The sequence below is a fragment of the Pseudorca crassidens genome, chromosome 3, assembly GCF_039906515.1.
Source record: "Pseudorca crassidens isolate mPseCra1 chromosome 3, mPseCra1.hap1, whole genome shotgun sequence".
NCBI classification, from domain to species: domain Eukaryota; kingdom Metazoa; phylum Chordata; class Mammalia; order Artiodactyla; family Delphinidae; genus Pseudorca; species Pseudorca crassidens.
Window position 1 is genome coordinate 83,028,539 of NC_090298.1, and position 26,056 is coordinate 83,054,594.

Below are 26,056 nucleotides of genomic sequence, written 5' to 3' on the forward strand. Positions count from 1 at the left end.
GAACAAGCAGTTATTTCAAAAGAGAAGAGCCTATTTCTACAAACTAAAAATCTCTTTTCAATAATTCATGGCTTAAGTAAAAATACGCTGATGAGAATTAAAAATGCTTAGAACTGAACAATAATACAAATTAAATACATCTAAATGTATGAGATGCTACTAAAAATCTATAACTAACGATACCTCCATTATAACTTGTTAGGAGAACTAAATGAGTTAATATTTAAGTGCTTAGAACAGTGTATAATCACATAGTAAACATTATATGAGTATTTGTTAAAAGGTAGAATTTACAGACAAATTCATTTATTAAAAAGCAAAGAAGTACAAATAGTGTAGTGGTAATGTTTATTAAGAAAATTATGGGAATTGGAAGAGAATCAGAGGGTGAGCAACAAGGCTGCAGTTAAGAAGTCAAGAAGAAGTAAACCACATTTTACCTCATAATCTCAGAAATTAAGGGCAGTAGGTATGACTGAAAGCAAGAGTGAGGTAGACTTAAAAAACAAGAGGATTGGATGGCCGTCTATATAAAATGTTTGATCCCCAATTCCTATCCCTACCCACAATGCCAGAGAACCCTAGGTTTATTCAGTTTGAACCCAACAACTATAGAGTTAAGAAAACCAATTACATCTGTGAGCAGAAAACTGAGAACACAACTCAGCTGAGAAAGTATTGGCTGTCAGGCTTATTGCCTTAGGCAATAAGAAAATACTGGACACTGGGAGTTCAAAAATTAAATAGCTGGGTCCATGAAAGACTACCCTGAAAGGACATAAAACAGTTGAAAATTCAACTGCAAAGCACAGAACTTCCAATAAACTTCTTATGTAAATACTTTATTGGTGTACAGAAAAATATACAAATCAATATTACACATTTGATGAATTTTCAAAGTGAACATAACTACGTAACCACACCCAGGTAAAAAAATCAAACATTACCAGAAGGCCAGAGGCTCTTTCGTGCACCTATAGGATTTTATAAAATATGAATCATAAAGTATGCATACATTATGACTTCTTTTATTGGACATGATGTTTGAAAAATCCACCCATGTTTTTGTATGTAACAATAGTTCATGCCTTCTCATTGCTGAATAGCATTCTAGTATATGCATACAATACAACTTATTTATTCACTGTGATGTTGCAAATTGTGCTGCTACTTTAAAAATTCATGTATATGTCATTTTGTAAATGTTTGCATTCTGTTGGGTATATTCTTAAGAGAAGAACTTATGTTGGGTATATAACTAGGAGTTGAATTCCTGGGTGAGGGAATATGTATAGGTTCAGATTTTTATGATACTGCCAAACAGATTTATAAAATGATAAACCAATTTACATTCTCACCAGTAGTGGATAAAATGTCAATTGCTCCACATCCATGCCAACATATATCTTTCTTTTTCATTTTAGCAATTCTGGTGAATGGGTAATAGTATTGCATTGTGATTTTAATATGCATTTCCCTGAAAAACCACTGAAGGTGAGCACATTTTCACATGAATATTGGCCAATTGATATCATCTTTTATATAATGTCTGTTCAAGTCTTTTGTCCATCTTTATTGGATTATCTGCCTTTTTATTATTGTCAGATTTTTTACATATTCTGGACACAAACACTTTGTAGAATATTTCTATTGAAAAGGTTGTTTTGCATGCATTTTCACTCTTCATGCTGACATTTGATGAACAGAAGTTCTTAATTTTAATGTAACAGCACATTTTTTTTCTTTATGACTATGTAATTTGTGTCCTGTTTAATAAATCTTTGTCCTCTCCAAGCCATGAAGATATTTTCCTATGCCTTATTCTAAAAAGTTTTATTGTTTTACCATACACATTGAGATCTGCAATCCATCTAGAATTGGTATCTATGTATGTAGTGAGGTAGAGGTCAAGATTTGTCTTTATTTAAATGTACTATAACTACTACTCTATTTATTGGGCAACAATTCTCCACTACCCTCTGATGCTGTATATCCTACAAGTAGAAGTACTGACTGCTTTTTGTTTCATATTTTCTAGGGTATTTCTATAGTGAACATGCTTGGGTAAACCAGATAGATCCCCTTTTAGAGCACTTTTGTTGTGGCTTCACTATACTAATGCTGTGGCTCCAATTTCAAAATATAAAATAGGTAATTATTTTTTACCTATTTTAGGCTTGTACTGTATATGCTCTAAACTCCAAAAGTGATACTGGAACACATAAATTGTTACCCTTGCTCCTCAAGTATGGTCCAACAGGAACAACATAGAATCTCAGGAGGACAAAGTAAAGACCCAACTCTCATTATGGACTCACATGAAGCAGAAGTAGTAAGAATTGCAGTATCTCAATTCAACAGACCTTATGTTCAGTGAAAAAAATTACCAGGGGCTTGAGGTTTACAGTGGATTAACCACCAATTGAATTCCATTGTTCCTATAGCCCTGGACGTTCCATACACTGTGATGTAACTAAATTTTTGGCACAGACCGATGGCACTGGATACACTGTCCGGGACATTGCCAAAGTCTTCTTTTGCATCCCTCTAGCACCCAAAGAAAAAGACTAATTCTCATTCATGCTACCAGGCCACAAATATACATTTGCAGTATTCCCTCAGGAGTACCTAAATTCCTCTTCTATTTACTACAAGGGGGCAGGTCAGAATTTATTGTGACTACCACTACACTATGATGCCCAAAGCTTTCAGTGACAGACGTTATTCAGTTGGCTGTAGGGTCAGAAGCCTGACTCAATGGCTCTGACTCTGGTATTAGCACACCATCACCAGCAAGGGTGACTGATCAAGCCTAACAAAATCCAGAAGTCTGCTCGTCGAGTTTTGGGGGGATTCTGCAGACAAAATCACAATGCTCTATCACTCTGGAGGTTAAGGAAAAATTGTCTCCCTTCCCCCAACCAAAAGCCAGCCTAGCATCACTTTGGATTCTTGAGTATTAGAGACAGTAGCCAATTCACTTGGGCATTCTCTTTGGTCTTGTATAACAGCTAACCCACAGGCCTACACTGGATGCTAATCCGCAAGCTGTGGTATGCTCCCTACTTTGAGGTACCACAAACCTAATAACCTATTTGAGCTACAAGGCTCCATGACTGATGATTTTGTTTGCTGGAGCCTATAGAGAAGGGAGGAAGTCCCCACTCAGAAGCATCGTTGGTTGTATAGGACTCACCGACTCCCTGAAACAGGTACATTTAAAAGCAACTCAGCTTACTACTGACCCCTTGTCACAACCAAAGCTCTGACCCACAGAGACTTTGTGATTCTGTGGACTGATATTCTCATTTTGAGATGAACCAAAACAGACTCACCACTAACCATTTGACAAGCCTTACTTGTCAACTGGAATTGGTGTGTTCAAGCCATGGGGGTGGGTCACAAGAGATCTTCACATGATTAAAGAAACACCACCAGTATCACAGAGCCCTCAGAAGACAGTGGAAATCTCTTAAATGTACTTACTTTTGGTTACTCAGGGAAGATTTCCAGAGGGACTACTGATACATTATTTATATGTACCCTGAGGGCAGTTATCTTTATTACTCTAAGAGTAATCCAACTAGAAAAGGTGGTACAAAATTTGTCCCTAATTTTAGTTAAAATAATCAATGACACCTCATCCCCAGAAAGCACTCTGGTCAGCCTCAGTCACTGATCATCATTGTTATGGATGACAGAATTGACCAAAACTTCATCCTTGCAGGCCAGGGTAGAATATATGCAATTGCTAATGCATTCTTCTATGCCTGGATTAATACCTCAGGCTAAGTGGAAAGGTCAATATGGAAACTTTAGGAGAAAGCCATCTTGCTTTCTAAGGTAGACCCTGAGGGTCAAGAAATTTGTTCAGCTGGCTTGGTCCAGGAATTTGCCAGCATGATTGAGGCCAATACTGCAAGTGGCTTTATCCTGTTCTTTGGAGTCCTGTTGATATGAGCCTTAATTAAATACTCTATGAAACAAATTGAATGGGTTTAGTCCCTATCTCTATTAATTAATCAGAGTGTCAAACAATGTGGTATACCTGTGGAAAAATCTGTCATGGCCCCTGAAACTGTGTCATGTTTGGCTTTTGGACTATGTGCAGTCTGACAGTGGCATGCCCTTTATCACAAAATCTACTCAATAATAGGCTGATAGTCAATGTTTTTGCACACCTTAACATTTGTTTTTTATTTGGCCCACATGTTTTATGTTCCTTCTTTTTTTCCTTTCTTATTTTTTTAAATTATTAGTAAAAATTTTCAAATAAATATACTCATTTACTATTCTTCTTACTATCCTTTTGCTGGTTACCTGCAAGTTACAGTATGCATCTCTGACTTTTTATAGCATAAATTAAATGATCACATTTACCATCTTTCCATTAATGCTGGAACTGTAAAACATTTAATTCCATCTGCAACCTCTTTTGGACAGCCAATTCTCAATATCTAGTAAAACTGATGTACACAATAGCAATGCCTCTTGAACGTCTAAATATAGATCAACTTTTACAAATGTGCACAAGGAGACGTGTACAAGTCTATTTGTTACTGCACTGTTTGGAAAAGTGAAAAAGTTGGGGGCAACTTCATATCCTTTTATATGATATGGATAAATAAACAGTATTCATAAAATAGAATCCCACAGCACTGTTAAAATGCACTAAATAGAGATCAACATGAATCGAGGAACATAATTTCAGATGAAAGTAACAGAAGAGTACATACAAAATGATATATGAATTTTAGAAACAGATTGTATGCACATAGGTACATCAGAGGTAAAAATATTTAAATGTGAGAGAAGGATGAATTCTAACTTTAGAAGAGTTGTTACCTATGGTGGGGGGGAGGGAGAGAAATGGGATAAAGAAGAGGTACAGAAGTCTTACAAAGTTTTATGTGTGGGGGGACCTTGAAGATGGCGGAAGAGTAAGACGCGGAGATCACCTTCCTCCCCACAGATACACCAGAAATACATCTACACGTGGAACAACTCCTACAGAACACCTACTGAACGCTTGCAGAAGACCTCAGACCTCCCAAAAGGCAAGAAACTCCCCACGTACCTGGGTAGGGAAAAGAAAAAAGAAAAAACAGAGACAAAAGAATAGGGACGGCACCTGCACCAGTGGGAGGGAGCTGTGAAGGAGGAAAAGTCCACACACTAGGAAGCCCCTTCGCGGGCGGAGACTGCAGGGGGCGGAGGGGGGAGCTTCGCAGCCGCGGAGAAGTGCACAGCAACGGGTGCGGAGGGCAAAGCGGGGAGATTCCCGCACAGAGGATCGGTGCCGACCGGCACTCACCAGCCCGAGAGGCTTGTCTGCTCACCCACCGCGGCGGGCGGGGCTGCGAGCTGAGGCCGGAGCGCAGGGAGAGGACGGGGGTTGGCGGCTTGAACATAGCCTGAAGGGGTTAGTGCACCACGGCTAGCTGGGAGGGAGTCCGGGGAAAAGTCTGCACCTGCCGAAGAGGCAAGAGACTTTTTCTTCCCTCTTTGTTTCCTGGTGCGTGAGGAGAGGGGTTTAAGAGCACTGCTTAAAGGAGCTCCAGAGACGGGCGCGAGCCGCGGCTAAAAGCGCGAACCCCAGAGACGGGCGCGAGCCGCGGCTGAAAGCGCGGACCCCAGAGACGGGCGGGAGACGATAAGGCTGCTGCTGCCGCCACCGAGGGGCCTGTGTGCGAGCACAGGTCACTCTCCACACCCCTCTTCCGCGGAGCCTGTGCAGCCCACCACTGCCAGGTTCCCGGGATCCAGGGACAACTTCCCCGGGAGAACGCACAGCGGGCCTCAGGCTTGTGCAAAGTCAAACCGGCCTTTGCCGCCGCAGGCCCGCCCCGCACGCCGTGCCCCTCCCGCCCCGCCGGCCTGAGTGCGCCAGAGACCCCGAATCAGCGGCTCCTTTAACCCCGCCCTGTCTGAGCAAAAAACAGACGCCCTCCAGCGACCTACACGCAGTGGCAGGGCCAAATCCAAAGCTGAGCCCCTGGAAGCTGTGAGAACAAAGAAGAGAAAGGGAAATCTCTCCCAGCAGCCTCAGAAGCAGCGGATTAAAGCTCCACAATCAACTTGATATACCCTGCATCTGTGGAATACCTGAATAGACAACCAATCATCCCAAATTAAGGAAGTGGACTTTAGGAGCAAGATCTATGATTTTTTTCCCTTTTCCTCTTTTTGTGAATGTATATGTGTATACTTCTGTGTGAGATCTTGTCTGTTTAGTCTTGCTTCCACCATTTGTCCTAGGGTTCTATCCGTCCATGGTTTTTTTTAAAAAATTTTTTTCTTAATAATCAATTTTAATTTTAATAACGTTATTATACTTTACCTTCGTTCTTTCTTTCTTTCTTTCTTTCTTTCCTTCCTTCCTTCCCTCCTTTAGACAACGAATCATCCCAAATTGAGGAGGTGGTCTCTGACAGCAAGATTTATGATTTTTCCCCCTTTACCTCTTTTAGTGAGGGTGTATGTGTATGCTTCTGTGTAAGATTTTGTCTGTATAGCTTTGCTTCCAACATTTGTCCTAAGGTTCTATCCGTCCCTTTTTGTTTTCTAAATAAGAATTTTTTAATTCAATAACTTTATTATACTTTATTTTATTTTTACTGTATCTTCTCTTTTTTCCTTCTTTCCCTCCTTCCTTCCTTCCTCCCTCCCTCCCTCCTTCCTTTCCTTCTTTGCTTCTTTCTTTCTTTCTTCCTTCCTTCCTTCCCTCCTTTCCTTCTTTCTTTCCTCATACTTCTACTAATTCCCTCTACTTTTTCTCCCTTTTATTCTGAGCCGTGTGGATGAAAAGCTCTTGGTGCTCCAGCCAGGAGTCAGGGCTCTGCCTCTGAGGTAGGAGAGCCAACTTCAGGACACTGGTCAACAAGAGACCTCCCAGCTCCACATAATATCAAACGGCGAAAATCTCCCAGAGACCTCCATCTTAACACCAGCACCCAGCTTCACTCAACGACCAGCAAGCCACAGTGCTGGACAACCTATGCCAAACAACTAGCAAGAGAGGAACACAACCCCACCCATTAGCAGAGAGGCTGCCTAAAATAATAATAAGGCCACAGACACCCCAAACACACCACCAGACGTGAACCTGCCCACTAGAGACACAAGATCCAGCCTCATCCACCACAACACAGGCACTAGTCCCCTCCACCAGGAAACCTACACAACCCACTGAACCAACCTTAGCCACTGGGGACAGACATCAAAAACAGCGGGAACTACGAACCTGCAGCCTGCAAAAAGGAGACCCCAAACACAGTAAGATAAGCAAAATGAGAAGACAGAAAAACACACAGCAGATAAAGGAGCAAGATAAAAATGCACCAGACCTAACAAATGAAGAGGAAATAGGCAGCTTACCTGAAAAAGAATTCAGAATAATGATAGTAAGGATGATCTGAAATCTTGGAGATAGAATGGACAACAGAATGGACAAAATGCAAGAATCAGTTAACAAGGACCTAGAAGAACTAAAGATGAAACAAGCAACGATGAACAACACAATAAATGAAATTAAAAGTACTCTAGATGGGATCAATAGCAGAATAACTGAGGCAGAAGAACGGATAAGTGACCTGGAAGATAAAATAGTGGAAATAACTACTGCAGAGCAGAATAAAGAAAAAAGAATGAAAAGAACTGAGGACAGTCTCAGAGACCTCTGGGACAACATTAAACGCACCAACATTCGAATTATAGGGGTTCCAGAAGAAGAAGAGAAAAAGAAAGGGACTGAGAAGATATTTGAAGAGATTATAGTTGAAAACTTCCCTAATATGGGAAAGGAAATAGTTAATCAAGTCCAGGAAGCACAGAGAGTCCCATACAGGATAAATCCAAGGAGAAATACGCCAAGACACATATTAATCAAACTGTCAAAAATTAAATACAAAGAAAGCATATTAAAAGCAGCAAGGGAAAAACAACAAATAACACATAAGGGAATCCCCATAAGGTTAACAGCTGATCTCTCAGCAGAAACCCTACAAGACAGAAGGGAGTGGCAGGACATACTGAAAGTGATGAAGGAGAAAAACCTGCAGCCAAGACTACTCTACCCAGCAAGGATCTCATTCAGATTTGATGGAGAAATTAAAACCTTTACAGACAAGCAAAAGCTGAGAGAGTTCAGCACCACCAAACCAGCTTTACAACAAATGCTAAAGGATCTTCTCTAGGCAAGAAACACAAGAGAAGGAAAAGACCTATAATAATGAACCCAAAACAATTTAGAAAATGGGAATAGGAACATACATATCGATAATTACCTTAAATGTAAATGGACTAAATGCTCCCACCAAAAGACACAGATTAGCTGAATGGATACAAAAACAAGACCCATATATATGCTGTCTACAAGAGACCCACTTCAGACCTAGAGACACATACAGACTGAAAGTAAGGGGATGGAAAAAGATATTCCATGCAAATGGAAACCAAAAGAAAGCTGGAGTAGCAATTCTCATATCAGACAAAATAGACTTTAAAATAAGGACTATTAAAAGAGACAAAGAAGGACAGTACATAATGATCAAGGGATCGATCCAAGAAGAAGATATAACAATTGTAAATATTTATGCACCCAACATAGGAGCACCTCAATACGTAAGGCAAATACTAACAGCCATAAAAGGGGAAATCGACAGTAACACATTCATAGTAGGGGACTTAAACACTCCACTTTCAGCTATGGACAGATCATCCAAAATGAAAATAAATAAGGAAACACAAACTTTAAATGATACATTAAACAAGATGGACTTAATTGATATTTATAGGACACTCCATCCAAAAACAACAGAATACACATTCTTCTCAAGTGCTCATGGAACATTCTCCAGGATAGATCATATCTTGGGTCACAAATCAAGCCTTGGTAAATTTAAGAAAATTGAAATTGTATCAAGTATCTTTTCTGACCACAATGCCATGAGACTAGATATCAATTACAGGAAAAGATCTGTAAAAAATACAAACACATGGAGGCTAAACAATACACTACTTAATAATGAAGTGATCACTGAAGAAATCAAAGAGGACATCAAAAAATACCTAGAAACAAATGACAATGGAGACACAACGACCCAAAACTTGTGGGATGCAGCAAAAGCAGTTCTAAGGGGGAAGTTTATAGCAATACAAGCCCACCTTAAGAAGCAGGAAACATCTCGAATAAACAACCTAACCTTGCACCTCAAGCAATTAGAGAAAGAAGAACAAAAAAACCCCAAAGCTAGCAGAAGGAAAGAAATCATAAAAATCAGATCAGAAATAAATGAAAAAGAAATGAAGGAAACAATAGCAAAGATCAATAAAACTAAAAGCTGGTTCTTTGAGAAGATAAACAAAATAGATAAACCACTAGCCAGATTCATCAAGAAAAAAAGGGAGAACACTCAAATCAATAGAATTAGAAATGAAAAAGGAGAGGTAACAACTGACACTGCAGAAATAAAAGAGATCATGAGAGATTACTACAAGCAACTCTATGCCAATAAAATGGACAATCTGGAAGAAATGGACAAATTCTTAGAAATGCACAACCTGCCAAGACTGAATCAGGAAGAAATAGAAAATATGAACAGACCAATCACAAGCACTGAAATTGAAACTGTGATTAAAAATCTTCCAACAAAGAAAAGCCCAGGACCAGATGGCTTCACAGGCGAATTCTATCAAACATTTAGAGAAGAGCTAACACCTATCCTTCTCAAACTCTTCCAAAATATAGCAGAGGGAGGAACACTCCCAAACTCCTTCTACGAGGCCACCATCACCTTGATACCAAAACCAGACAAGGATGTCACAAAGAAAGAAAACTACAGGCCAATATCACTGATGAACATAGATGCAAAAATCCTCAACAAAATACTAGCAAACAGAATCCAACAGCACATTAAAAGGATCATACACCATGATCAAGTGGGGTTTATTCCAGGAATGCAAGGATTCTTCAATATACGCAAATCTATCAATGTGATAAACCATATTAACAAATTGAAGAAGAAAAACCACATGATCATCTCAATAGATGCAGAGAAAGCTTTTGACAAAATTCAACACCCATTTATGATAAAAACCCTGCAGAAAGTAGGCATAGAGGGAACTTTCCTCAACATAATAAAGGCCATATATGACAAGCCCATAGCAAACATCATCCTCAATGGTGAAAAACTGAAAGCATTTCCACTAAGATCAGGAACAAGACAAGGTTGCCCACTCTCACCACTCTTATTCAACATAGTTTTGGAAGTTTTAGCCACAGCAATCAGAGAAGAAAAGGAAATAAAAGGAATCCAAATCGGAAAAGAAGAAGTAAAGCTGTCACTGTTTGCAGATGACATGATCCTATACATAGAGAATCCTAAAGATGCTACCAGAAAACTACTAGAGCTAATCAATGAATTTGGTAAAGTTGCAGGATACAAAATTAATGCACAGAAATCTCTGGCATTCCTATATACTAATGATGAAAAATCTAAAGGCGAAATCAAGAAAACACTCCCATTTACCATTGCAACAAAAAGAATAAAATATCTAGGAATAAACCTACCTAAGGAGACAAAAGACCTGTATGCAGAAAATTATAAGACACTGATGAAAGAAATTAAAGGTGATACAAATAGATGGAGAGATATACCATGTTCTTGGATTGGAAGAATCAACATTGTGAAAATGACTCTGCTACCCAAAGCAATCTACAGATTCAATGCAATCCCTATCAAACTACCACTGGCATTTTTCACAGAACTAGAACAAAAAATTTCACAATTTGTATGGAAACACAAAAGACCCCGAATAGCCAAAGCAATCTTGAGAACGAAAAAAGGAACTGGAGGAGTCAGGCTCCCTGACTTCAGACTATACTACAAAGCTACAGTTATCAAGACGGTATGGTACTGGCACAAAAACAGAAAGATAGATCAATGGAACAGGATAGAAAGCCCAGAGATAAACCCATGCACATATGGACACCTTATCTTTGATAAAGGTGGCAGGAATGTACAGTGGAGAAAGGACAGCCTCTTCAATAAGTGGTGCTGGGAAAACTGGACAGGTACATGTAAAAGTATGAGATTAGATCACTCCCTAACACCATACACAAAAATAAGCTCAAAATGGATTAAAGACCTAAATGTAAGGCCAGAAACTATCAAACTCTTAGAGGAAAACATAGGCAGAACACTCTATGACATAAATCACAGCAAGATCCTTTCTGACCCACCTCCTAGAGTAATGGAAATAAAAACAAAAATAAACAAATGGGACCTAATGAAACTTCAAAGCTTTTGCACAGCAAAGGAAACCATAAACAAGACCAAAAGACAACCCTCAGAATGGGAGAAAATATTTGCAAATGAAGTAGCCGACAAAGGATTAATCTCCAAAATTTACAAGCAGCTCATGCAGCTCAATATCAAAAAAACAAACAACCCAATCCAAAAATGGGCAGAAGACCTAAATAGACATTTCTCCAAAGAAGATATACAGACTGCCAACAAACACATGAAAGAATGCTCAACATCATTAATCATTAGAGAAATGCAAATCAAAACTACAATGAGATATCATCTCACACCAGTCAGAATGGCCATCATCAAAAAATCTACAAACAATAAATGGTGGAGAGGGTGTGGAGAAAAGGGAACACTCTTGCACTGCTGGTGGGAATGTGAATTGGTTCAGCCACTATGGAGAACAGTATGGAGGTTCCTTAAAAAGCTACAAATAGAACTACCATATGACCCAGCAATCCCACTACTTGGCATATACCCTGAGAAAACCGAAATTCAAAAAGAGTCATGTACCAAAATGTTCATTGCAGCTCTATTTACAATAGCCTGGAGATGGAAACAACCTAAGTGCCCATCATCGGATGAATGGATAAAGAAGATGTGGCACATATATACAATGGAATATTACTCAGCCATAAAAAGAAACGAAATTGAGCTCTTTGTAATGAGGTGGATAGACCTAGAGTCTGTCATACAGAGTGAAGTAAGTCAGAAAGAAAAAGACAAATACCGTATGCTAACACATATATATGGAATTTAAGAAAAAAAAAATGTCATGAAGAACCTAGGCGTAAGGCAGGAATAAAGACACAGACCTCCTAGAGAACGGACTTGAGGTTATGGGGAGGGGGAAGGGTGAGCTGTGACAGGGCGAGAGAAAGTCATGGACATATACACACTAACAAACGTAGTAAGGTAGATAGCTAGTTGGAAGCAGCTGCATGGCTCAGGGATATTGGCTTGGTGCTTTGTGACAGCCTGGAGGGGTGGGATAGGGAGGGTGGGAGGGAGGGAGACGCAAGAGGGAAGAGATATGGGAACATATGTATATGTATAACTGATTTACTTTGTTATAAAGCAGAAACTAACATACCATTGTAAAGCAATTATACCCCAATAAAGATGTTAAAAAAAAAAAAAGTTTTATGTGTTAAAAACTAATGATGCAATGATGGCAAAGTGCTCATATTTTAAAAATTTCAGCAAGCAGACCTTAGATATTTAAAGTTTAAGCAAATGCTACTACTCCTTCTACTTTCTGCTTATTTGAAATAGTTCATAAATGCATATAAGAAAACTTTACATAAAAATTTCATAATGAGTACAAATGGAAATGTCTACCTGCAAGTGCAGTTGCTTCACTGGGTGTTAATATAAACTGATTTTCTACGTATAGAGGCAAAAATTCAGATGCTCCAATGATAATTAAATATTCTGAAGCTCTGGACAGGGATAGGTACACAAACACTGGATTCTTGATCAGAATCTGAAATAGAAATAAGTTACATGTGAATTATTTTATTTTGTTAGGTAAAGAGGAATAGATATACCCACTCGTATGTTAATGACCAATCCACAAAAAGTTTAGCTTTCTCAACCTTAACTGAAAATACATATATATGTATATAAAACTTGAAATATAAATTTAAAATTCACCAATATACACATACCATAAAAGACATGTAGTGTTTTAACCATTTTTATTTGTTATTTGATCTCCATACCACCTATAATTTTTATTTGGGGATCTGGCAGTTTGCTAGAACTGCTAGAACTAAAACATTAACCTTCAAACTAATTTCTGTATTTCCTAGATATGTATATATCTTTGAAACTATTTAGTGGTGTTTTGTATTTGTATATATTTTTTTAACAAACTTAAAATTTCTTTTTCTAGCCCTAAACACAATTTCTAAAATCTAATCATTTTCTGCATATTCATTGAATTCATCTTCTGAGTGCTATTTAACATTACATAGTGTAATTCCACAATATTTATCCACTCCCATAGGGTTAAATGCTTAGGCTGACTTCAACTTCCTACTGGCACAAACAAGGCTACATTAAACATCCCTGTGCAACCCTTAAGGAAATAGGATAGAGTGTCTTTGGAAGTATATATCCTAGAAGGGGATTGCTAGGGGATTGGAATTTGGTATACTTCATTCCATTATTTCTCCAAATCTTTTCTCCAGAATTATCAGTTTATAGTCCCACCATAATACAAGATAGTTCCATTTTCTTCATGTAGCAACTCATACTTTCTAAAATTCATCAGATCAATATTTCTGACTTCACATCCCCTTCCAGAACTTTGCTATTCTCCAAGAAAGAGGCACTGAACTTCGAAAGGGCTTTACGACTGCCTCAGCAAAGCAAGTAATGTTGCAAGACTTCTGAGGTTGGGTCATAAAAGGATAATATGACTTCTGCTGGGAACTCTCACTCTCTCAGGACTCTGGCCTTGGAACTTGGTTACCATGTTATGAGAAAGCCCAGGCCAGATGGAGAGGCGATGTGTGGGCATTTCAGCAAACAGCCAGGATCAAAAGCTAATATCTGAGTGAACAAGTCTTCAGATGACTCCATCCCCCAGACTTAGTTCACTACAACTGACCACAAGTAGAGCTGAGAAGAGTAAGCTCTGCACAAATCACAGAATCATGGGCAATACCGATGCTCTAGTATTTTAAGCCACTAAGTTTTGGGGAGGTTTGTCATGTAGCAATAGATAACTGGCACACCCCCACATAATCACAAACACTTTAATATTGGCTGGCTTTCAAAATTTTTCCATGCTGATGAATGTACATTATTACAATGCTATATTTTGTATTTCTCTAATTTCAAATATAACTGAGCATTTCTTGATATAATTCTTAGCTATTTAGGACTGTTTTGTGTGTATGAACTGGCTATTTGTATGTTTACTAGGCTTCCTGAAATTCTTGTGTAGATTTTCCAAGAATTCCTTGTTTATTCTAAATATTAATCTCTTGTTGGATTTAGATATCTGTCGCCCACCTTTTAGCACTGTCTATAGCTTCCTTCATTGAACAGAAATCTTTGACTTAATGCAATCTAATTCATAAATTATAAGCCAATATTTGACGCTATTGGGAATCTTGTCTAACCTTTTCCTACCTCTGTGTCACAAGGTATTTCTTTCATTTTAAACATTAACTTTTTTCTAGTCACATTCCATTAACCTAGAAATCACCTTTTTGCATAATGTGAAGTAGAGAGCCAACTTCATTTTACCAAATAGAGAACGAAGTTAGTCATCACACCTATTGAACAATTATCCTTGAAGTGCCTCTTCCATCATATGACAAGTTCTTAGATACATTAATCTGTAGCTGTGTTCTTTATTCTGTTCCACTGGCCTATTTATCTGTACTGAGAAAATGCTACCTTTTTTTTTTTTTTCCACTACTAAGGCTTTATAGCCTGTCTTAATGTGTACTAGGATCAACACTCTTTGTTTTACCTATTCATGCCCTTATTCTGCCATAATAATTTTAGAATCAATTTGTCATTTACTAAAAAAATAAAATTCTTGCCATAGTACTGATTACATCACATTGAATTCATAGATTATTTGAGAAAGAAATCACATATATGAAAGTTGTCATTTTATTCATTAAATTGTATATCTCTCAACTTATCCTAGTCTCCTCTAATACTGTCACATAGAGTTTTAAATTTTTTCATGAAGTTCTTGAGTAGTTCTGAATTATTTATAGTTTTGTGATTACTTTTTACTTTATTATCTAATTTTAAAAATAGATACTTATGAAGTCTAATTTGAATATTTTATTTTTTTAATTTTACATTTCTTATGTTGCACATTCAGATACTGCTCAGTTAGTGGATTACACCTCTTTTAGAGGTCCTTCTAGTTCACAAATGTTGATTTATTCATAATAATTATTGAGAATTGAATATTAAGCACAGTCCTTATTCTAATGAAAGTTATAGCAATATTCCATGATGTTGTATGAAATGGAAGTCTGTATTAGATATAACAAGCAAAACAAGAAACAGAAAATCTGGTTTTTTGTCTTGGCTCTGCAACTGATTTTTGGAGCAACAATAAGCAAATCACAATCTCTACATATCTCATTTTCAGCAAGTATTATGTAATAGTAGAAAGAGCAATGGCCTGAGAGTAAAATACATGAGGTATTCTTATATTCTTAACCTCAATTCGGCCAGCTGTATATGTGTATGTGTGTGTGTGTGTGTGTGTGTGTGTGTGTGTGTGTGTATGTAAGTGTGTGTCCAAAGATATACATGTCTTTGGAAAAGTTACTCATCCTCTTTAAATTACTGGTTCATCATCTGTAAAGTAGAATGATAATATCTATATTTATGGTGATTATGAGAATTGCATATATGCAATAATTTATATAATTTCTGGCACACAGTAGGTGCCCAGTAAAGAATATGCATCAGTTTGATAATTTATAAGAGTAATCACATGAGATTACTAAATTTGTTGTTTGTAAACTTTAGTTAGCCTTAAATCATTTGGAGGGCGGTTATAAAACATGTATTGCAAGGTCCTACTTCCAGAGTTTCTGATTCAGTAGGTCTGGAATGGGGCCTAAGAATTTACATTTTTAACAAATTCCCAAATGATGATGATGATGTTAATCTGAGAACCAATGCATGAGATAATTTTTGTGTTTATGCTGTTTAGGATTAAAATGAACAGACTCAGTGGCTAATTCAGTTGATGCAACTTATCATAATGTTACACAGAAAGTAAGAAAGCCCAAACACTCTCTCAGTAGCTAAACAATTCAGATCTCGTAAAGAAATAGAACCATCATTCAGAATAAGATGGCAGCCTATCTTGTCTGCTCAGTAGTGGGAGTTCCATTGCTTTATCTTGATTGCTTCAAAGGCCCAAATATTGTTTCTTTCTATCAGCTTATTGTATCTATGTCTGCTTCTATTTTGGCTACTATTCTCTCTCCATTTTCTTCTTTATCTCAATGGCCTTTGCTCATTCATTTTCTCTATGTAAATTTACCAAAGCTATGTTGCTTGAGTTCCTTCTCCTATGTATATCCTCCCCAAGAGAGAGGAACTGACTAGATTAGTTAGTTTACAGCAAGGTGTCTCTGTTGGTCATTGTTCTCAAGATATGATATTTAATAGGTTTTGGGGAAATCTAAAGATTACTGTCTTGGACTCAAGTGCTGATCCCAGATCTACTTTTGACTAGGACATTTGGAATATATCATACAGAGCAAGGCAACTAATGCACAAGGAAACACTTCTGGGCACTTTATTCAGAAAGGGACTGTGAGCATAGCAAATACTCAGAATACCATGGATTCTCTTCCAGGTGTTCCTGCTTAAAAAAAATCAACCCATTTCTTTTCTTAGATATAAAATACAGGAGGCAAAGAAGAAGGCCAGATATACAAATCGGTATCCAAGTGGTTTCATGTAGCAAAATTAGGCTTAATTCTGGTAGTTGTTGATACACAAAGGGAGAAACTGAATTAGTTCCGCACAGTAGGAGACAGTTGTGTGATCTTGCAGTACTGTGGATCTTAGCCCTAGTCCATCACGGAGTTTGTCAACAACTAGGGTCTTTACTACACCAGAGGAGGTTCATGCTGGTCTGGAACTTCAAACTAGGTTAGGTACTCCGATATGTGCTTACTTAGTTGGAGTCTGAAACAAGAGCAGGACCAACAAAATATAAAGTATTAGGTATAGAGGCCTCAGAAAAGTAGGCTGAGGTTCAGGAGAGGGATCAAGTAGCAGTGGGATACAAATGTTAATGAAGAAATCACTGTAGAGGAATGTTGCAAAGAGGAAACAGTTCCTGAAGATGGGTCATATGATGTTGCAATTAATTCTGGAAGTTTTTTCTTTCATGTGGTAGAAGCATTAATCTACTTCCTACCCTAATCCAGGTTGCATGATGGGAGACACTGATCCTGCCAGTAAAAAGGCCTTGGTGTCTATGGACAAATAGAAGGAAAACGTAAGTTGAGGAGGACACTAATAAATTTTTAACTTCTCAAGTGTCTTACCTGATTATTTAACTTCTCACCTGCTCTGGTCTTGATTCTTTATGGTACACAGCTATAATTTGCCATAGAAAATAAGTAATGGTTATCTTTTTGCTTATAGCATGTTTAAAAATGTTTCAGCTTCCCATGCTGGAATCTTACCTACTCTGCTTCTATGAACACCAATTTATTTTAAGTAAAACCTAGCAGACAACTCAGAGATTAAAACCAGTATATAATGTCCTGACATAAATACAAGTGATATATTTGATTACGTCTTCTACAATAGTAATTAATTTGCCTTCAAAGGAAAGTCAATATTTTGACTACCAATATTTGACTACCAAAATATCTAAATAATTTGGACATTATCTTCTTTGATATATTCTGTCATCTATCAGCAGTCACACAAGCAATGAAGAATAGCTCATATTCATTTGGTCCTTTATAGTCACAAAGTTCTTCCATATTATAATACTCATTGACACTTCTCTGTTCATTGGAGTCCTAGTATGTAAAAGTCTTCCTGGGTAATAAGGGATGAGACAAGCATGAGATGAAGAAAAGGACGGTGAAAGTGTTGATCTCTCTGCTCCACACATTTAAAAGGAGCTTTTCCCTTATGAAATCTTATTCCTTACATGCTTGCAGCCAGTGTTAATTTCATTATTTTTTTCTTTTCCATGATTTATTTCCCTCACTTCCAAGTATTATGTTTTTGTTGTTTTAAAATATGTTTCTAGTCCATTATATTTTTATAGCTATAGCTAAATAGATATTAAATTTATTCACTGTTCTACTTTCTTTTCTTCAAGCTTAATCCCATTTACTTTTACAGTTACAACTTTTCACCTCATGTACATTATAACTTTATAAAAATGTTAAATATTTTGTCTCTTTTCTAGCTTTTTATCTTTTATTTTACTTATGTCTATTTTATGTATTTTAAAAGTATAAAAACTGGGGAAGAGATCAAGATAGCAGAGCAGGAGGACACTGGGTTCACATCCCCCCCACAAACACATCAAAAAATACATCTACATGTGGAACACTTCTCACTGAAAACAACTGAAGACTGGCAGAAAGACTCTTCTACAACCAAGGCTGGAAAGAACTATCCACACACAATCAAGTAGGAAGGGAGGAGAATGATCAGGTCGGGACTTACACTCCTAGGAGGGGACAGAGAAGAGGAGAGAGATTATTACGGGCTCAGACAGCCTCCCTGGAGAGTGAGGAATTTGAACCAAATATTGAGTATCCCAGCCCTGGTATTTGATAGTGGGAAGACAAGTCCCCATAGCTGGTTAGAAAACCAGTGGAACTTACATGAGAGCTGTAAGAAACTGAGACTCTACTCGTAAAGAGTGTGCACATGCTTGTTCACTCCCCAGAAAAGATGGTGGAAGCAGATTGAAACTACCTGGGGCTCTGGCTGGTTTCCTGTCACCACCCCAGTGAGTACCCCAGCCCATTTAGCTCCAGCGCAGTTCCCCACTAGGGTGAAGGTTGCCACTGTCTTGGACAGTGCACACTTGGTGAGGACATAGCCGACTTGGACCTGGCACTGCATCTGAACGGGGTGAGGGTAGCCATGGCTGATACTCATGAAAGTTGGTAGATCGGGAGCTGTCTGGAACACTGACTGATGTGCAGAGACCACCTTAGCACATGCCCTGTCCCACAATGGGCACCTTCACTGGCCCCTCTTGCTTCAGTACTGCCCTCTAGGGTGAAGGTGCCATTGCAGGGAAGGGGGAGAGCACACACCTGCAGGGAACAGAACCAGCTCAGACCCAATTCTCAGGGCTTCTCCTCCAGCACCTCAGGACCCAACCTCACCCCAGATAGGGTGAGGATGGCCACTGAGCATAGGAGAAGCCCTGGCTCACCCCTGACTGGCTCTAGCCATGCTATCTCCAGCCCCACCTCCCACCAAGGTGATGCACCCTGGCGGAATACATGACCCATGCACACTTTAGATCCAGCTCTCCCACCAAAGGCACTGGGAACACACAGACTGAACAGGGATGCTCCCACACAAGGACACCCTTTCAAGACTGGGAGAGTTAAGTGTTTTACCTAATTTCATAGACATTTAAGAGAAAGTTAAACAAAATGAGAAGACAAAAGAATTTGTTTCAAATGAAATAACAAGAAAAAACTCTGAAAAAATAATTAATGAAACAGAAAGAAATAATTTACCAGATAAAGATTTCAAAGCATTAGTAATAAGAATGCTAACTGAATTTGAGAAAAGAACAGATGAACACAGTGAGAATTTTGACAAGGAAATTGAAAGTATAAAAAGAATCAGTCAGAGCTGAATATGAGAACTGAAATGAAAAACACACTACAAGGAGTTAACAGCAGACTAGGGGATACAAAAGAATGCATAAATGATCTACAAGATAGAATGATGGAAATCACCCATTCAGAACAGTAAAAAGAAAAACAAATTTTAAACATGAGGACAGTTTAAGGGACCTCTGAGATTTCATCAAGCATACTATCATTTGCATTATAGGAGTCCTAGAAGGAAAAGAGAGAGAGAAAGGGGTTGAAAATGTATTTGATGAAATTATGGCTGGAAACATCCTGAACCTGAAGAAGGAAACAGATATCCAGGTACAGGAAACACAGAGAGCCTCAAAAGAGATGAACCCAAAGATATCTACACCAAGACACACAATAATTAAAATGGCAAAAGTTAAAGATAAAGAGAGAATTCTAAAGACCAGCAAGAGAAAACTAAAGAGTCACGTACAAGGAAACCCCCATAGATCTATCAGTGATTTTTCTGCAGAAACTTTGCAGGCCATAAGGGAGTGGCATGATATATTTAAACTTCTAAAAGGGAAAATCCTACAACCTAGGATACTCTACCCAGCAGGGTTATCATTCAGATTTGGGGAGAGTTAAAGAACTTTTTAGACAGAAAAAAACAAAAAGAAATCATTAATACTAAACTGACCCTAAACAAAGTGTTAAAGGGTATTCTCTAAGTGGAAAAGAAAAGATTATAACAATAAGTGAGAATTTATGAAAAAGGAAAAATCCCACTAGGAAAGGCAAATATATAGTAAAGGCTATGGATCAACCATTTAAATAAGCTAGTATAAAGATTAAAAGGCAAAAATTGTAAAATCAACTATAATATAATAAAGAGTTATGGGATAAATATGGAAATGTAAATATGGCATCAACAACACAAAACATGTATGGGGGAGTAAAAATGTAGATCTTTTAGAATGTGTTTGAATGTAAATGGAGAACAGCTTAATACAAGTAGATAGTGTTATAGGTCAACACATATGAAGCCTGTGGTAACCACAAATCAAAAACCTACAACAGATGCACAAAAACTAGAGAGGAAGAAATACAAGTATACTGCTAAAGAAAATCATAAAACCACAAGGGAGAAAACTAAGATAAGAAGAACAGAGAAGAATTATAAAAACAACCAGAACAAGTAATGAAATGGCAATGAGTATATACCTATCAATAATCACTTTAAATGTCATTGGGAAAATGCTCCAATCAAAAGATAAAGGTTACCTGATTGGATAGAAAAAAACAAGATCCATCTATATACTGCTTAGAAGAAACTCACTTCAGACCTAAATACACACATGGACTGAAAGTGAGGGGATGGAAAAAGATAGTTCATGCAAATGGAAATGAAAAGAAAGCTGGGGTTACAATACTCATATCAGACAAAATAGATGTTAAAACAAAGTCCAGGGCTTCCCTGGTGGCGCAGTGGTTGAGAGTCCGCCTGCCGATGCAGGGGACACGGGTTCGTGCCCCGGTCCGGGAAGATCCCACATGCCGTGGAGTGGCTGGGCCCGTGAGCCATGGCCGCTGAGCCTGTGCATCCAGAGCCTGTGCTCCACAATGGGAGAGGCCACAACAGTGAGAGGCCCGCGTACCGCAAAAAAAAAAAAAGTCCATAATAAAAGACAAAGAAGGTCATTGTATAATAACAAAGGGATCAATATAAGAAGAGGATGTAACATTCATTAACATATATGCACGTAATAGACGAGCACCTAAAAATACAAAGCAAACACTAACAGATGTAAAGGGAGAAATTAAAAATAACACAATAATAGTAGGGGATGTTAATACTCCACTTACATCAATGGACACATCATCCACACACAAAATCAATATGGAAATGGTGGTCTTACATTACACATTAGTCCAGTTGGCTTAATAGACATCCATAGGACATTCCATCCCAAAACAGCAGATACACATTCTTTTCAAGTGCAAATGGAGTGTTCTCCAGGTCAGATCAGATGTACACTACAAAGCAAGTCTCAACAAGTTTAAGAGGACAGAAATTATATTGAGTATTTTTTCTAACCACAGTGGTATGAAACTAGAAAACAATTACAGGAAAAAACATAAACTTGTGCAGACAACAAAATACTACTACAAAACCAATGGGCCAATGAAGAAATCCAAGAGGAAATCAGAAAATACCTTGAGAAAAATGAAAATAAAAAGACAAATTTCCAAAGTCTGTGGGATGTGACAAAAGCAGTTCTAAGAGGGAAGTTTATAGCAATACAGTCCTACCTGAAGAAACAAGAAAAATCTCGATAACAAACAACCTAAACTACCACCTAAAGGAATTAGAAGAGCAAACAAAGCCTAAAGTCAGCAGAAGGAAGGAAATAATAATGACCAGAGAGGAAATAAATAAAATAGAAACCAAAAAATAATAGAAAAGATCAACAAAACCAAGCGCTGTTTTGTTTTTTTGAAAAGATAAACAAAATTGATAAGCCTTAAGCCAGGCTCATTAAGGAAAAAAGAGAGAGGATCTAAATAAACAAAATAAGATATGAAAGAGGAAAAATTATAACCAATATCACAGAGATACAAAAAATCATAAGGGAATACAACAAATTTGACAGCCTAGAAGAAATGGATAAATTTATAGAAACATACAATTTTCAAAACTGAATCAAAAAGAAACAGACAATCTGAACAGACTGATTACTAGTAGTGACATTGAATTTGTAAGAAAAAAAACTCCCAGCAAACAAGTCTAGGACCAGACGGCTTCACAGGGGAATTCTACCGAACATATAAAGAAGATATAATACTTATCCTTCTCAGACTATTTCAAAAAATTTAAGAGGAGGGAACACTCCCAAATTCATTCTACAAGGCCACCACTACCCTCATACAAAAACCAGATAAAGACACACAAAAAAAGAAAATTACAGGCCAAAATATCTGATGAATACAGATGCAAAAATCCTCAACAAAATATTAGCAAATTGAATTCAACACTATATAAAAAGGATCATACACCATGATCAAGTGAGATTTATTCTAGGGATGCAAGAATGGTTCAATGTCCACTAATCAATCAATGTGATATATCACATTAGCAAAACAGCATAAAAATTGTGTGATCATTTCAATAGATGCAGAAAAATCATTTAACAAAATTCAACACCCATTCATGAGAAAGTTTCATCAAGGTGGGTATAGAGGGAACATATCTCAACATAATAAAGGCCACTTAGGACAAACCCACAGCTAACATCATACTCAATAATGAAAAGCTGAAAGCTTTTCTTCCAAAGTCAGGAAAAAGACAAGGATACTCACTCTCTCCACTTCCATTTATCACAGAATTGGAAATCCTAGCCACAGCAGTCAGACAAGAAAAAGAAATAAAAGGCATCCAAATCAGAAGGGAAGAAATAAAACTGTCCCTATTTTCAGATGACATGATGCTACATATATAAAACCCTAAAGTCTTCATCACAAAACTGTTAGTTCTAATAAATGCATTCAGTAAAGTTACAGGATATAAGATTAATTGATGAAGAAAATTGAAAATGATGCAAAAAAATGGAAAGATATCCTATGTTCATGGATTGGAAGAATTGATATTGTTAAAATGTCCATACTACCCAAAGCAATCTACAGAATTTAATGCAATCCCTACAAAAATACCCAGGACATTTTTCATAGAACTAGAACAAATAATCCTAAAATTTATATAAAACCACAAAAGACCCTGAATAGCTAAAGCAATCATGAGAAAAAACACTCTGACATAAATTACAGTAATATTTTTTTGATCTGCCTCCTAAGGCAAAGGAAACAAAAGCAAAAATAAAAAAATGGTATCTAATTAAATTTAAAAGTTTTTGCACAGAAAAGAAAACCATGGACAAAATGAAGAGACAACCTACTGAATGGGAGAAAATATCTGCAAATGATCTGGATGATAAGGGGTTAATATCCAAGCTATATAAATACCTCAGAAAACTCAATATTAAAAAAACCCCAAATAACCCAATTAAAAATTGGGCAGAAGACCTGAATAAACATTTCTCCAAAGAAGACACACAGATGGCCAATTGGCAAATGAAAAGATGCTCAACATTGCTAATCATCAGTGAAATGCAAATCAAAACCACACCACAGAAAGGCTATTAACAAAAAGACCACAAATAATAAATGTTGGCGAGGATGGGTAGAAAAGGGAACCTTAGTACACTGTTATTAGGAATGTAAATTGGTGCAGGCACTATGGAAAACAGTATGGAGGTTCCTCAAAAAACTAAAAATAGAACTACCATATGATCCAGCAATTCCACTCCTGGGTATATATCCAAAAAAATCCAAAAACACTAATTCAGAATGATAATGCACCTCAATGTTCATCACAGCATTATTTACAGTAGCCAAGACATGGAGGCAACCTAAGTGTCCATCAACAGGTGAATGGATAAAGAAGATGTGGTATATATATATATATATATATATATATATATATACTTAGAATGGAATATTACTCAGCCATAAATTGAACAAAGTTTTGCCTTCTGCAACAACATGGATGGGCCTGGGGGATATTATGCTTAGTAAAATAAGTCAGACAGAAAAGGACAAACACTGTATGGTATCACTTACCTATGCAATATAAAAACTAAAACAAACAAATGAATATAACATAACAGAAACAGGCTTACAGATAGAACAAATTAGTGATTACCAGTGGGGAGGAGAAAGGGGGACGTGCAAGAGGGGGTAGCAAATAAAGAGGTACAAATTACTATGTATATAATAAGTTACAAGAATATATTATATAGCACAGGAAATATAGCCAATATTTTATAACTTCAAATAGCATATAATCTATAAAGGTATTAGATCACTATGTTGTACACTTGAAACCATACAATATTGTAAATCAACTACATTTCAATAAAAATAATAAGCTATAAAAATTATCTTTACTGACATTTTAATAAAACTCTTTTCTTTCCTTACTTGAATTTTCTAAAATATATCACGCCAAGCAAGAAATACAGTAATAGTAGGGAGCCATTTAAAAATACCCATTTCTCTGGCTCCCTTTATTAAAAACTCATGACAAGAAGACCTTAAAAAAAAAAAACTGTAGAAAATCAGGAAGTGTGTATTTCAACCAACTTTAGTAAGTCTTATAATGACGGTGATACATTTTACTGGCTGGAATGATCTGTTTGCTGGAATGATTTTCCATTAGTCCTTATATCAGGAGCCTCTAGTCACTGAACTTCAGGCAAACAATACCAACTAAGTGTCATGAACCAGGAGGTACTGAACTACAGGATTAATACAGGAGAAAGACAATAGGCCTTTAGTAAATGAAGTTCCTCACAGCAGTCTTTTTAATCTTCTTATTTTATAGTTGATAACCCACACTTATCAAGATAAAGGAAAATCTTGTCCTGACATTTTCCCCTAATTTTTTTGTGCATTTTCCTTCCTTAATCTAAAATCAGAAATATCTCAATATCTCAATTCATATTATTTATGCATTTATTGAGTTTTTACTATGGGCTATGCACTGATCTGTACACTTTACATTCCTATGAGGAAGGTACCATTATTGTACCAATTTCTTGGCTGAAGAAAGTGAGGCTCAGAAAGGTTGAAATACCATATTTCATTGAATCTAAAATGCCAACACCATCTACTGTAAGAGACACCATTATTTTATGTACTTCTAAGTAAAAAAAATCACTACCACTCACATTATGGTACAATTCCTTACGGAAAGTCCTACGTTACTCAGATTTCAGTCTCACCAGCTTTTGAAATACATTATATCTATTAAGAAGATAAAATGTCAACTTTTCTGAGTTTTCTGAGGTATTTATATATTTTAGATATTAACCCATTATCATCCAGGTCATTTGCAGATAATGCCAAGTTTTCCTGGCTCAGCTACACAACTTGGCATGTGGGAGGCAATCCTTTTGCAGATTATCTCAATAAAAGAACAATAAAGCTATCTCTACTTGTGGGAATTCTTTACTTTAGTCCCATAAAACATTTGACTATTTCTTTGCAAGAAAATGTGAACTAGTGATCATTCCTACAACAGCAAGTATTTGCTTTACTAGTATCAAAAATTATATCCTGTTGCTGTTTCTGTCTTTCTACATATATATTAACTTTACAATTCAATGCTTAAATATTGCATTAGCTTTTTGAAGAGTTAAAGAGCAGTTTCTTTCAATATGGACAGCACCACTAATGTATATAACTCAAAGTAATAATAATATGAATAGTCATGACCAAGTTTGCTATATCAGGCAATATCTACTATGTCACAATTACATTCTGACTTACAGCTATTTCAAGATTCCATCAGTTTAAGATCTTACCCAATTTCAA

At 37.0% G+C, this 26,056-nt stretch overlaps 1 protein-coding gene across 1 annotated transcript in view; it reads right to left on the reverse strand.

Annotated features, from left to right (window-relative positions):
• Nucleotides 1-26,056, reverse strand: part of SLCO6A1 (solute carrier organic anion transporter family member 6A1) — a 107,370-nt gene that overhangs the window by 50,100 nt on the left and 31,214 nt on the right. The window contains exon 7 of the mRNA XM_067730222.1: nucleotides 12,654-12,798. Within this exon, the coding sequence (XP_067586323.1) occupies nucleotides 12,654-12,798 (145 nt within the window). The remainder of the gene's footprint in view (nucleotides 1-12,653; nucleotides 12,799-26,056) is intronic.